This window comes from Natrix helvetica, assembly GCF_964273705.1.
Source record: "Natrix helvetica genome assembly, chromosome: Z".
Taxonomy (NCBI): Eukaryota; Metazoa; Chordata; class Lepidosauria; order Squamata; family Natricidae; genus Natrix; species Natrix helvetica.
Window position 1 is genome coordinate 24428973 of NC_138554.1, and position 14840 is coordinate 24443812.

Here is a 14840-nt window from a genome sequence, read left to right on the forward strand (position 1 = left end):
GTCCATGGGGAAAATGGCAGGGAAGGTTGCAAATCATTGTCATGTGTTGCCTTGCTTAACAACTGTGGCAAAAAGGTCTTAAAATCAGCTGCAGTTATGTGATACCTCACTTAACAACCATATCACTTAACATCACATTTTCCAGTCCCAATTGTGATTGTAAATTGAGGATTAACTGTACAGGTAGTTTTCAATTTACAATAGATTAGAGCCCAACATTTCTGTTGCTGACTGAGACATTTGTTAAGTGAGTCTTGCCCCATTTTATGACCATTTTTGCCACAATTGTTAAGTGAATTATGGAAGTTGTTAAGTAAATTTGGCTTCCTCAATGACTTTGCTTGTCGGAAGGTCACAAAAGGAGATTATGTGACCCCGGGACACTGTAACCGTCATAAATATGAAACAGTTGCCAAATGTTTAAATTTTGATCACATGATTATGGGGATGCCACTACGGTCGTAAGTATGAAAAATGGTCATAACTCTTTTTTTAAGTGCCATTGTAACTTCAAATGGTCAGTAAGCGAACTGATGTAAGTCGAGGACCATCTGTATATCATGAATGTAGACAGGCATATGCCCCACCTTAAAAAAAATACAAGTAGTTAGGAATAACTTAAGAGACATGTAAAAATCTATTGATATGGAATAGCCTTTCGCAACTAGTCCCCTTCAACCGGGCTGGATATTTATAAGTCCCATCATCCACAGCTAGAAGAGCATCGGGTCTAATGTTGTCCTTGCCTACACTTAATTTCATTTGCAAAATATGTTTTAATGAATGAATGATGATGTCCTCTGCTTTGTAACAAAATGTTTGCTACAAATGTAATCTGCATTCCAACAACTCCTGTGGTCCTCAAGAAAACTCTGGAGGCATTCATAGAAAATAAAATGCTAAAAATCCCAAAGCCCCCAAAATAACTTAAAGTAGCTTACGGATAGTTATATGATTAACTGTATCAGCAATAAGCCTGTTCTTGGGCTGCACCATACTTATTGATGTGACATAGGTGCTTTTTCAAGAGGCAACTGGACTTTCTTGTCCATGCCCCAACACTGGAAGTCTTTAAGAAGATGTTGGATAGCCATTTGTCTGAAACGGTATAGGGTTTCCTGCATTGGCAGGGGGATGGACTAGAAGACCTCCAAGGTCCCTTCCAACTCTGCTATTGTATTGTATTGTATTGTTTTTCTTTGAAGATGTTTCGCTTCTCATCCAACAAGCTTCTTCAACTCTGACTGGGTGGTGGGGAATGGAAGGATTTAATATTCCTTGCAGACAGCTGGTCATTTGCATTTTTTAACAGTGTTCTTGAGGCCACCTGGAGGTTTGTTTGTGTGCTCAGGGTCATCTGAATGGTGCAAATGGATGTGGAGCCTTCTTAGAACTACTGAAAGGACTGTGTTGTAGACTGGAGATAGATGATGTCATATCCCTTCCCCTCTGTTGAGAGAGGGCTGTTCAATTTTGACATAGATGGCCTCTTTGATCCCTCCTTCAAACCAGCGGTCCTCTCCGTCCAAAATGTGGACTACCTTCAAAACAGTGGCCTTTATCGTTTAAATGCAGATGAATTGCTGAACCTTGTCCGGATGGGTTTGTTTTCCTATATTGTGCCATGTGTTTATGAAATGGTTGTTTTGTTTCCCCAATGAACGGATCTGCATATCTCCCACTGCATTGCACCGCACATTGGATGAGAAACAAAACATCTTCAAAGAAAAACAAGAACGTCCAGTTGCCTCTTGAAAAAGCTTTGAAACAACCTTGACCTGGATGACTGAGAATATCCATAGACATACTTATTGATATTTGGGGGTCAGTGGGTTCTAACAATAATTAAATATGGGAGGAAAAATCCCTATTTTCTCTCAGTTGCAAATGGCATGTTTGACAATTCTTCCTTAATACAAAAATGTACAGCAGAAGCAAAATTCCCAACTGATTCTGCTGAAAACATAACTAAGTTTTTCATTTCCGTTTACCTTAAATGCATGGAGCTGCTTCTCTCTGGGGGTGGTTTCCAGTATAATTTGGTTGCCAAATTATAAAGGTACCTGATCACATAATATATACAGTATATGCAAACCAGAAAGGGGGGAAATGAACTTATCACAATGCCAATCTTCATAATGTAAGTCAGACTTTCTCAACTTTGGCAACTTTAAGACATCTGGACTTCAATTCCCAGAACTCCCCAGCCAACAATACTCAGGCGACTATATCTGAGCTGCAAAAATTCAGACAGCAGTGAGATGGCCACCCAGCCATGCAGAAAACACTATATGTAATCGTCAACCTACGACTACAATTGAGCCCCAAAGTTTCATTGTTAACCAAGGCAATTGTTAAACGGGTTGTGCTCCATTTTACGACCATTTTTGCCACAGTTAAGTGAATCACTGAAGTTGTTAAGTGAATCATGCAGTCATTAAGCAAATCAGGCTTCCCCCATTGATTTTGCTTCTTGGAAGATGGCTGGGAAGGTTACAAACGGTGATGAGATGACCCCGGGACAATGCAACCGTCATAAATACATACCAGTTGCCAAGAGCCTGAGTTCTGATCATGTGACCCTGGTCATAAGTGTGAAAAACGGTCATGACACTTTTCAGTGAAATTGTAACTTCAAATGGCTACTAAACGAATGCTTGTAAATTGAGGACTATCTTTATTTCTTCCCACTTATTGCCTGCTTGGAATTTTGTATCCTAGATATGTAGCCTGATTGACCAATTCTGTCCAAAGCTGTTTTAAACCTCCGTCCCCCACCCCCCGATACACTGCCAGTGCATTTTCTTTGTCAATACCGGCTAAAAATTCTGGGAGTTGAAGTCCCAGATAAGGGACTTCAGATTAGGGAAGGTTATTTGTGTTGTACTTTGTGACGCTCCTACAGAAAAATAAATTTAGGGGTAAAAAGAAACTACGCCAACAAAGAAAAACAGCAGCTGGACATTATCAAAGCTGACACCAGCCAGAGCAAAGAAATAGTGCAAGATCAGAAGATGTGTTGAGACCTGGTCCAAAGAATCTCCAAGCATCCGACTTGACTGAACAGATAAAATCATAGAAAACCTAAATTCTCCTGTTTAGTCTTTTGCTAGAACATTATGGCAAAGCCATAAAGAATTATCTACAGGAAGTGTGCCACAAGTGGTAACATGGTTTGTGGTTTTGGGAGAGAAAAAAAAAAGATCAATCAGGAAACCTACCCAGCTCTTTGGATCCTTGGCTGTCACTGGCCAACTCACCAAGTTTCACCAAGGCATCAAAGTAGCCCTTCGCAGCAACACTAACCCCTGTAAAGATGGACAGTGGGAGAGAACAGACATCAAATAATGAAATCTGAATACAGATGTTTCTCCTTCATAGGACCAATGCTGACCTGATTCAACGTCAGTGAGTTGGAATGGGGTATTCCCTTACCTGACAGGGCTTTTTGATAACTTTTCCCCATGGTAACAAAATTCCTTAAACTTGGATTGAACTGGTCCAGAATCACCTTGTCAGAATAGGGAAGAAAATAAAACATAAAATATTCTAGCCTGACACAAAACTAAGCACCTCCACAATCTCCAGAGAAAACCTGAAATGTATTCTCCCAAAGGTGGCTTTTTCAAAAGGCAATTGGCCTTTCTTTGTTTTTCCTTGAAGACATTTCACTTCTCATCCAAGAAGCTTCTTCAGTTCTGACTGAATGGTAGAGAATGGAAGAATTTACATTCCTTGCCTGCAAGGAATATAAATAAAAATCCTTCCATTCTCCACTATTCAGTTAGTACTGAAGAAGCTTCTTGGATGAGAAGCAAAGCATCTTCAAGGAAAAACAGAGAAAGTCCAGTTACCTTTTGAAAAAATACCTTTGGGACAACCATGACCTGGATGACTGAGAATCTCTGTAGATCTAAGGTGTGTTTTTACTTTCCCAATACAATCTAACAGGAATTTAAAAGTACATAAACTTTGGCAAGTTCACCTTTAGCAACCTCTGAGCTTGAAAGTGGATGTAGCTTTTTGGAAAAAAGATCCAATATATGCACAACAACCGTATTTTGTTTGAAACAACAAAGGATAAACCTAAAAAAGTGAAATATCTTAAAGAGGTTCATAAGGACAAAAATTTAATTGCTTATGTTTATAACTTTGCTTTACAAATGAATATTTAAGAGCAAAACCAAGCATAACTTTACAAAAAGCACATATTGCAGTATCCAAAATCAAATTATATGTACATTTATTTTATAAATACAGTTTAATTTCCCTACTTTTCACATGAATATGAAAGATTTGATTGTTACTATTTGTATGATAAAAGTTAAATAACCCAAATAAAGGACAAAGGTGAGCTTTGGGCAAATAAATCTAGTAAAGAAGTAACTCTTCTTTAGTCACTGTAAATATATGTGAAAGAAAAGAAAATATGGGTTATGTGGAGAGAAATACATTGATCAGAAGTATGGAAAAGATGCAGAAGTGAGTAGAATATGATTTTGTGTGTCTGTGCATGATTGTGTGTCAACCCATTTCACATAGCAACCTTCAAAAACAGACAAAGATTTGAATAAGAGGCTACAGTAGTTCTCAGTTGGCATATTTGCTGTTCATACTACAGTGAGTTTCCAGGCATATTCAGACACATCTTGTGTTTCAAGTTTCTAATTGGGTCCTAAGCAGTACTATAACAGAGCTAATAATATGTTGGGTTATGTATTATAATACTACAGTACAGTACAGATAGTACTTGACTTATAACCACAATTGAGTCCAGCATTTCTGTTGTTAAGTGAGACATTTGTTAGGTGAGGTTTGCCTCATTTTACAACCTTTCTTGCCACAGTTATTAAGTTAATCCCTGCAGCTCGTAAGTTAATAACCCAGTTAAGTGAACCTGGCTTCCCCGTTAACTTTGTGTCAGACCTGGAAGCCATATTTTATCTTTGGGACTCCAGGCCTGTCACATCTTCTACTGAAGGAAACAGGGAGTGGGGTTATACAGAGTGTGGGTGATGTGTAGTCAAAACAACATTCTTTCTCAGAAAGTCAAGGTTGCTTTGTCCCTGCAGCTGCGATGAGGTAACTGGGAGGCATCTCCAGTTTTGGATGGTGCCTGATTGGATCCTGTGATGGACATGTGGGTGCTGGGCTGGGACTTGAACTTTCACTTGGGTGGGGGAACCTGGAAACCTTGCCTCTCAAACTCTCAAGAATATTCTGGAAGCCATCTTTTTCTTGGAGCTTCAGGGCTGCCATAATTAGTGCCTGGAAAAACGGGAGGGGGGAATTGAAGGAGTGGGTGGAGAATTAGCCATAACAACATTCCTTTCTCTGGGAGTCAAGGGCATTTGGCCTGCGCCTGGATGGGAGCACCTGGGGGTTGCCTCCAGTTGGGACGATGAAATGATTGGGCCATTTGATGTACTTGTGGGTGCAGGGGATGGACCTTTGACTTTCTTTTGGGTGGGGAAAACCTGGAAACTCTCAGATTTGGGTTTTCTCAGATGGGCCAAAAATGGAACTTTGAGGAAACTCAAGGCTCGGGGTCTTCTTTCATTGGGGGTGTTACTTGGAACCCTGAAATTTTGCTTATCAGAAGGTCACAAAAGGTGATCACATGATGTCGGGACACAGTAATGGTTGTAAATATGAAATAGTTCCCCAAAATCTGAATTTTGATCACATGATCATGGGGATGCAAAAGTTGTAACTGTGAAAAACCGTCATAAGTCACATTTTTCAATGACGTAACTTTGAACGGTCACTAAATGAACTGTTGTAAGTCAGCTTTATTATAAAGGTGAGGATAAGGGTGCAAATCCTCTCAACTCCTTTTTATTCTACTTCAGAAGTGGATCACCTTCTTGAAAGCAAAGCTTAAATATTTGACTTGTGGGGAGGAGGGCAATCAAGGGTTATAATAGGAGCCTTAGGTCTTATAGGAACATAACACCATCCTATAAAGCCCCATAAAAGGTGAAAGACACTGACATTTTAAGAAGCAAAAAGAATGCTTAACAGTTGGAAAAAGGGGTCCACGCATAGCCATAGATAGTTTACCTCTCTCTCATTACCTCAGATCATGCAAGTGGTGGATTGATGCTTAGCAGGAGTCAAAAAAGGAAGATGATACCCACAATTGTCAATCAAACCCTTGCCCTTTTTTATGCATGATTGACCCCTACAGTGGAGTACGTGTGGATAAATAAAAATATCAACTGGATAGGAACAAGAATGGATGTGGCGCAGATCACTAGAACAGGCTAAAATGTACTGATGGCAATGGTGACAAGAATGGACAAAGGAAGCATGATTGAAAAATGCCAAAGGGAAGAATTTATTTTATGAATTGTCTGCAGATCTGGCAGCAAACTGGGGCAACCACACTTGTGGTTGCGTTTGGTTAAATGGTTTGTTGTAGTGCCACCAAAAAAAACCTACCATTTATGGTGGGGCCAATAGGGTGGGTAAAAAATTTCAGATGTTGACTGGGCCATGTGATGAGCTCTTTTTATACCTGTCCATCACAAAGACTATTTGACTTTTCCAAACTCTATCTCCTCTTGAACAGGCCTGCCCACCTATAAACTTAAAATTGCATCAACAATTGGTAGATGAGTCACAGGAATCTTCACGAGATAAGAGTACATCTGTTCAAATCCCTGGCATACGTGCCTAGATACCATTGAAATGCTCTTCACGGGGAACATTTCCTACACACACACACACACAAAAAAACCCAGCCCTGCAGAGGCATTGTAGGTTCTTATAGACTAGAGATGCTAATCTGTTCTTGCAGAGATGCTTTTAAAAAAAATTAATGTAGAGAAATGGCATCCCCTCTTGAACTCAGAAATAATACAAGTCAGTCAGTTCATTCCCTCCACATGTCGCTGCATGTGTAATCCAGCCATGTGTCATCACCTAGAGCAGGAGTCTCCAACCTTGGCAACTTCAAGGCATGTGGACTTCAACTCCCAGAGTTCCTCAGCCAGCTGGCTGAGCAACTCTGGGAGTTGAAGTCCATATGCCTTAAAGTTGCCAAGATTGGAGACCCCTGACCTAGAGGGCATGTTCCTGCCTGGCACTAAAAAGAGGCATCAGGTCAAATATAAGTCTCTGTTGGCTTCCTTTCTAGGCATCTCCTTCTTCTTGTCAAAGTCAACAAAACCAGCAAACAAACCATAAACAGTAATTATTATGAATGAAGGCAAATATGCATGTCCCAGCATAATGTTGCAAGATGCAATCTCGGTTAGTCGCGGGGACCAGAGATTTAGTCTTCCAAGCTATTGGATTCATGCTTGAATCCATCCTCAGGGAATTTCTCTCTACCGGAATGTGCACAAGCCCGAAAGCTCATAAGACTAAACCTCTGGTCCCCAGATTGGATCCTGCAACAGTAATTATTATTTTAGAAGCATGTATCCACTACTCATTGTGAAACAGGGTTAGAGTGCAGAAAGATCAGGATGAACATTTGTCATTCAACCAATGAGTCTAATAAAGTCTCCATCTCACTCTGTTCTACCCTATAGGCTTGTTGTAGGTCCCATATCCTTGGCCTTACTGCAGAGACTGGCATACAATATTCCCATTATTTAAGAAATACTGTTGAGTAGCCACCATTATAGGCTTATTGTAGGTCCCCTATCCAGTCTTGACCTTCCCGCAGAGACTGGCATACAATATTCCCATCATTTAAGTAATATTGGTGAGCATCAACAACAGAGTCCAGCTTCCCACAGGCATTACTATCCATCCTCATGATTCCCATTCTGCAGACCTTCAAGGAGATTTTCTCCACCCCACCCCCACAAGAGGATGGTTCGTCCCATGTCATGCCAGATGTGGCTTCCCTGAGTTATGGCAGCAACAAGTAGGGAGCACAGGAACCCCGGCTGATGCGCAGTGTTTCCTTTTACAGATAAGGAAATAACCCATTCAGTCGCCATCAAGATAATTAGGGAAGGGGAACCAAATGTTTCAAAGGAGGGGGAGCAGCAAATGGGTTAAGTTTCGTTTTTCATCCCCAGCCAAGCTGGGGTGGTGGTGGTGGGGGTGGATGGTGTGTGATTTGGCATGAAATTTCCCTCCTTTCCATTGGTTGGAGGAGAACACCACCATCAAACTCTTCCATCTTCACCAGAACCTAACCTGCCAAGTTCCCTGCCTTCTTGTATTGGTTTGTTTTCTTCTTATTCTTATTGAATTTATATTCTGCGGGGTTTTTTTCCCCACGTGCGATCTCCAGGAAACTTTCCTAGAGATTCTGCCGGTGAGTTTCAAAGAAGGAACCGAGTTTAAAAAAAAATCTTTGACGAAGTTTCCCCAAATTGTTCCAGTCACACACCCAAATTCACGGTGGTCCGGGTTCCAAACCACGAAGCCGAAGCAAAGGCAAAAAGCTTTCAATCGCCATTCGACGCAATGGGCGTCCTAACCGCTACAAACAGTTAAATGTGTCCGCTAATAGTCATAATTCGCATCAAACTTTTTTTCCCCACCTCTGCAAATTTCTAGGTTTGGTTTTAGTAATCAGGCAATGGATTTTTAACAGAAAGAAAGAGAAAACTTACTAACTCCCGGTATTAATTTTGCCTTGGAGTCTGGCATTTTTTCTACACCCAAAAGATGGGGGGGGGGGGGTCGCAGAGGTGAGAGGGGGCTTCTGAAACATTATGTCCCAATTCCTCTTTCCACGCACCTCCTGTTGCTTCTACACCCCCCCCCACTCGCACCCTCCGATTTTTAGGAAGCGAACAAAAGGCTGCGAAGACCGACCAGAAAGCCAAAATGTATGATCCAGCGCAGAACCAAGGCGGAAGGGAAAAATGGAAAGGCAAACTTGGATAACGAATTGAGTCTGGGGAGCAGGAAGGGGGTATATGCTATGCCTGGTGGGGGGGAGGGGGGGAGAGAGAAAGGGGAGGGGGCGAGGCTGGAAGGGATCGATCGATGGACCAGCCAATTTGCGGAGGTGGAATAAACAGGAGAAGAGAAAGACGGAGGGAGTCATGGAAGGAAATCCAAGGCAACGGAAAAGAAGAAGAAGAAGGGACGGGAGGGAAAGGGAGATAGAAATAAGTTTTGGAGAAGAACCTGTAGCAAAAGTATAAGGAGTGCGGCTCACCCGATAGACGTTTTCGGTCAGCCGGTTTACCTCTTCCGAGCGGGACATGATGTCTGGCGGTCAGGGAGCTCCAGGGGCCTGGACTGGCGCTCTGGAAAGGAGGTGGGGCGGGGGGAGAGCAAGGGGAGGGTCTTAAAGTGGGGGACGTAAAGGAAGGGGATAAGCAGCCGGATCCACTAGGGAGCAAAAAGTCAAAAGCGGCGCCGATCTCAGCTGTGTGCTCTGCACGCCGACCAAACAGAGGTTTAGGTTTGCAGACTTGGACTGCAAACATACGGATGACCACTAGTGGCGCTCCAGATGTTTGCAGCCCGGATCTTAGAACCTTAACACGTCCTGCACCAATGAAGTGGGGGAAGGCAAATCAACCACTCCCCGAATCTACAAAGAGGGCCAACGTGTATGCGCCAGTCTATACATACTTGACAATAAGTTTGCTGGCTATGCTGGAAGTCTGTAGTGCGGCGGTTCTCCACCTTGGCAGCTTGAAGATGTGTGGGTGGGGAATTCTGGGAGTTGAAGTCCAGGCATCTGCAAACTGCCAAGGTTGAGCAACGGTAAAGGTTCCCCTCCCACATAGGTGCTAGTTGTTCCCGACACTAGGGGGTGCTCATCTCCGTTTCAAAGCCACAGAGCCAGCGCTGTCCAAAGAGGTCTTCGTGGTCTTGTGGCCAGCATGACTAAATGCTGAAGGCACATGGAGCGCTGTTACCTTCCCGCCAAAGGTGGTTCCTGTTTTTCTACTTGCATTTTTTACATGCTTTCAAAGTGTTAGGTTGGCAGAACCTGGGAAAAGCACTAGAGATTCGAACCACTGAACTGCCAACCTTCTGATCAACAAGCTCTGCGTCTTAGCCACTGAGCCACCACATCCCTGGTTGAGCAACGGTGCTGTAGAGCAAAATCGACTTTCTCTGAGAGAACTTACATGCTTACAAAAAGTTGCTAATGGCTACAGGCGACGGTTCATCGTCACCACCATTCCAGCCATTGTCTATCCACTGTAGGATGAAGGCCTCTTCTGCACGTTTCCAACCAATATGTTCTTGAGCTTTTCTTTGCCAGTTGGGCCCACAATACTTTCTGATGTCATTCCTCCGTCTTGTTTTAGGTCTCTTTCATAGACACTTTTTATCATGTGGGATCCGTTCTATGACTGTCTTGGTCCACCTGCCATCCATTCTTCTTGTTATATGATCAGTCTATTTCCATTTCAATTCTTTTACTCTTTTGATGGCATCTTATGTTTTTATTATAGGATAATGCAGGGGTTGGCAAACTTAAACACTCAAAGAGCCTTTTGGACCCGTTTCCCACAGAAAAGAAAACACCGGGAGTCACAAAGCTCCTAACCGGAAGCCCCCTGTTCAATTCTGGAGCTGACCGGAAGTTCAGTTCCCCCACCATAGAGTCTCCTCCTAGCGTGGCGTACTTTTTCCTCTACCTGTCATAACCGAAGGCCCTATCAATTGTGGAGACAACTGGAAAATCCCCCTCCTTGCCATAAAGTCTTCTCCTGGCGCACTATGCTTCTCTTCCCCCCCCCCCCCCGGAAGCTCCTCTCAAAATTGTGGCACCTACCGGTGACGGAGCTGCAGCAGAGAGAGGAAAGAGCCAAATCCCAGGGGTTGGCAGTTTGCTGACCCCTGGGATAACAAAAAGATAATGGTTATCCACCTATATAGAAAGGGTTTCAACCTTTTCCCAAAAGAACAAGCAAACTATGCAAATCCAGAACCTCACATGTCACTATCTTGACAGATATAGATTGATTTTTTTTAAAAAGAGGAGTTTGTAAATCACTCCATCATCTGGAGGGGTCAGCATCCTCTCTGATGGGGCCAGGCACAAGAAGTATGATTGGATCCTACCTGGGCTACATAGGGATTGACTTGCGGTTCTCCATAAACAATATCAGATTATCAAATTAACGAAATAAAATGCATACCTGTGCTGTTTTATAAAGGGCAGACCTTTATTTCAAAAAGCTCCCTTTTGGGTTCCTTTTGGTTCTTTAATTTTTCCATATGAATGTTACTAGTTATGCATAGCCTTTCACAATCATGTGAAAAAATATGGACACCGAATTGTGTGCTTAAAATAATTTTACCTGTACTTGTTTGATTTTAGAATGTATTTATTTTTATGTAGCCTACCTTTATTAGTTTTACAAATCACTCAAGGTGGCAAACATACCCAATACTCCTTTGTCTGCCTATTTTCACAACAACTAACAAAAAATAGGAAGAGAAAGGGTTGTTGTTGTTGTTATTATTATTATTCCCTTTTATTCATTAAACATAAAAATCAGTCAACTGAGCATTTAAAAATGTGTCACAAATACCATTGACTGATGCTAGTGGTTGATATGAGTTGCTGCCAGCATCCTATGTATCAACCAAGTATCTTCTTAAAATATATGATGTTCAAGTAGCACAGTTTTTTGCAGTTCTGCTGGTATTATTGCAGGAAGCTGCAATTTCTTGATGTGTTTTGTAAAATTCTTGGACATGGTATCAAGTGCCCTGAAGACAATGGGTATCACTGTTACATGTTTCATTCAGAGCCATGTAGCTTCGATGGCCAGCTTGCAATATTTCACAATTTTTTCCCCAGTTCTTTTTCTTCTCCTCTAGCATCTCCTGGTACAGCGATATCAATGAACTGTACACTTCGGCCCTCGACAACTGTGATATCTGGTGTGTTGTGTTCCAAATGACGATCCGTCTGAATTTGAAAGTCCCACAAGATCTTCACCATACCATTTTTGGTGACCTTTTCCACTTTGTGCTACCATGACTTGTTGTTGTTGTTGTTGCTGTTTTTATACAATTTTGCTCTAAAATTCTCCTTCGTAAAGCAAAATAATAAACATTAACCATTTTTCCTTATCCTCATGAACCCCTTTTCAGGTTTCCCCTTTACTTGCTCCCAGAAAACATGGTCACCATAAATAGCCACCACCATTGAAAAGCACCAATGAGTATAAATCACTAAATTTGTTGACTAAAACAAACAAAGAAAATTGACCTCCCGGCCTGCCTCTTTCCCCCAGTCTCCTTGCCCAGCTGGAGAGCCTTGGGAAAAAAGACTCCTATAGCGGGTTACTTATCACCTACAATATTTTCTGTGCTTTGGGGAGAGGCCCACAATGTAAACCATGAACTCCTACTGTTTTGCCACTCCCCTCCCCTCCCGCCAAGAAGTGGGTACACTGCTGGAGAGAAAAATGAAGGAGAAGGACCTCCTGCTTGCATTACCATCTCAGTAGAAATGATGGGGGGCAGTACTTCCTAGTGGAGGACACTGAACTGTGTGTTTAAAATAATTTTACCTGTACTTGTTTTATTTTAGATTTTATTTATTTTCTTTTGTATCCTACCTTTTTTTTTTTTACAAATCACTCAAGGTGGCAAACATACATAATGCTCCTGCCTATTTTCACCAACAACTAACGATAAATAGGAAGAGAATGTGTTGTTATTATTATTAGAATAGGCGTTTTTATAAGGTTTTGCTCTAAAATGCTCCTTCATAAAGCAAAGTAATAAACATTTGTGATTTTTCTTGGTTGGTGAAAGATCATTGGGTGTCCGTAAGAAGCGATAAATCATTCTTGGGATTAAATAAAGAAATATTGGGCTCACATCCATGTTATAATACAGCAAATTCCTAAAATTAACCTAAAATTGAAATCTGAAAATTCTCTTTTAGGGTTATTGGGAGATCAGGAGTTTGAAAAAAGGTTTTGAACTTTGTCATTGTACATGTTGACTGTAGGAAGAATTCTACAGGAACAAAAATGGAAAGATCGTCAATCCCCACAATAGGGGAATATATGGGAAAAGGGATGGAGCTAGCAGAAATGGCAGAATTGACTGTTTTAATTAGAGAAAAGAAGATACCCAGTTTTGTTTCTACTTGGAAACTTGAAAATTTCTGGACTTTGTGCTTGAGGAAGAAAAAAAACATAAACTCTTGATTTTGGGTTTTGCTGATTAATCTACAGGTAGCCCTCAATTTATGACCGCAATAGAGCCCAATTTTTTTTGTTGCTAAGCAAGACAATTGTTAAGTCAGTTTTGTCCCATTTTACAACCTTATTTGCCACAATTACTAAGAGAATCATTGCAGTTATTAAGTGAACCATGTGGACATTAAGCGAATTTGGCTTCCCACATTGACTTTGCTTATTGGAAAGCAGCTGGGAAGATTACAAATGAAGATCACATGACCCCAGAATGTGTGAATAGATGCCAGTTGCCAAGCGCCTGAAATTCAATCACGTGACCATGGGGGTGCTGCAACGGTCGTAAGTGTGAAAAACAGTCATAACTCACTTTTTTCAGTGCTGTTGTAACTTTGAACAGTCACTAAATCAATGGTTGTAAGTCAAGGACTACCTGCAGTTTGTAACAGAAATGACTAGTACCTGTTAAGTTGCTAAAGTAAAAAATTGAGGCTGTCATTTCATTTTGCATTTTGCAGTGTGTCAGTCCTTTTCTTTCTTTCTCCCTTTGCCTTATACGTTTCTTTTTCCTTTTTTTCCCTTTCTCATTTTCCTATTATTGTTATTGTAATTTGTTTTTTTAAGCACAGTAATCTTAATAAACTTGAAAAAAGGAAGAGAAGGAAAAAGAAGAAGTGAATACTTCTGCATTCAGTCTTGGTTGCCACGATGCAGAAAATATGTGGAGACTCTAGAAAGAGTGCAGAGAAGAGCAACAAAGATGATTGAGGGACTGGAGGCTAAAACATATGAAGAACGGTTGCAGGAACTGGGTTTATCTAGTTTAATAGAAAGAAGGAGTAGGGGAGACATGATAGCAGTCTTCCAATATTAAAGGGGGGGGGGGGGAAACGACATTGCCATAGGTCTATACTACAGGCCACCCAACCAAGCAGAGGAAGTAGATGAGCTTTTTGCTAGTCAGCTAACTAAGGTATGTAGGAAGCACACCACAATAGTAGTGGGGGATTTTAACTACCCTGACATCAACAGGGAAACAAACTCTGCACCAAGTGGAAGATCCAACAGGTCCCTAACAAACCTAGCAGACAACTTTGTTTCCCAAAAAGTAGAGAAAGGAACAAGGGGATCAGCCATATTGGACTTAATTCTCACTAACGGAGTGGAAATGATAGAAGGTGTTGAAGCCACAGGAACCCTGGGGGCAAGTGACCATGCAATATTGGAATTCAATATTATGCAAACACAAGTAGTAGAACAAAGTGAAACTAGAGTCTTGGATTTTAAGAGAGCTAATTTCAATAAACTTAAAGAGAGCTTGGGAAGAATTCCATGGATGAGAATCCTCAAGGGGAAAACAACTCAAGAAGCTTGGAAAATTTTGAAAAATGAGATTACAAAAGCTCAGTCTAGCACAATACCAATGAAGAAGAAAAATAACAGCTCCCCCAAAAAACCAGCATGGCTGCATAAAGAACACTCTGACAAATTGAAAGACAAAAAAGATAAGTACAAAAAATGGAAAGGGGGGGGGACATAACTAAAGCAGAATATCAGCAAATAGCCCAAGCATGTAAAGATGAAGTGAAGAAAGCTAAGGCTCACAATGAAGAAAGGCTTGCCACAAAAGTAAAAAATAACAAAAAAAAGCTTCTTCCAACATGTTAAAAACAAGAAAAAGGTTAAGAAAACAATTGGTCCATTGCTGGGAGAAAGTGGCAAGAAGATGACAAG

At 41.3% G+C, this 14840-nt stretch overlaps 1 protein-coding gene across 2 annotated transcripts in view; it reads right to left on the reverse strand.

The window, feature by feature from the left end:
* The window catches only part of LOC309401656 (BAR/IMD domain-containing adapter protein 2-like), a 30990-nt gene extending 21750 nt beyond the window's left edge, over positions 1–9240 (reverse strand). Inside the window, exons 1-3 of one of the 2 annotated variants that reach the window (XM_081970755.1) lie at positions 9137–9240; positions 3436–3511; positions 3222–3308 (exon numbers count right to left, since the gene is read on the reverse strand). In XM_081970755.1, the coding sequence (XP_081826881.1) occupies positions 3222–3308; positions 3436–3511; positions 9137–9184 (211 nt within the window). In that variant the 5' untranslated portion in view covers positions 9185–9240. Of the gene's footprint in view, positions 1–3221; positions 3309–3435; positions 3512–8582; positions 8645–9136 lie in introns of those variants that run through there. The other variant, XM_081970756.1, reaches the window with a different exon arrangement.
* Positions 9241–14840: the final 5600 nt, after the last annotated feature.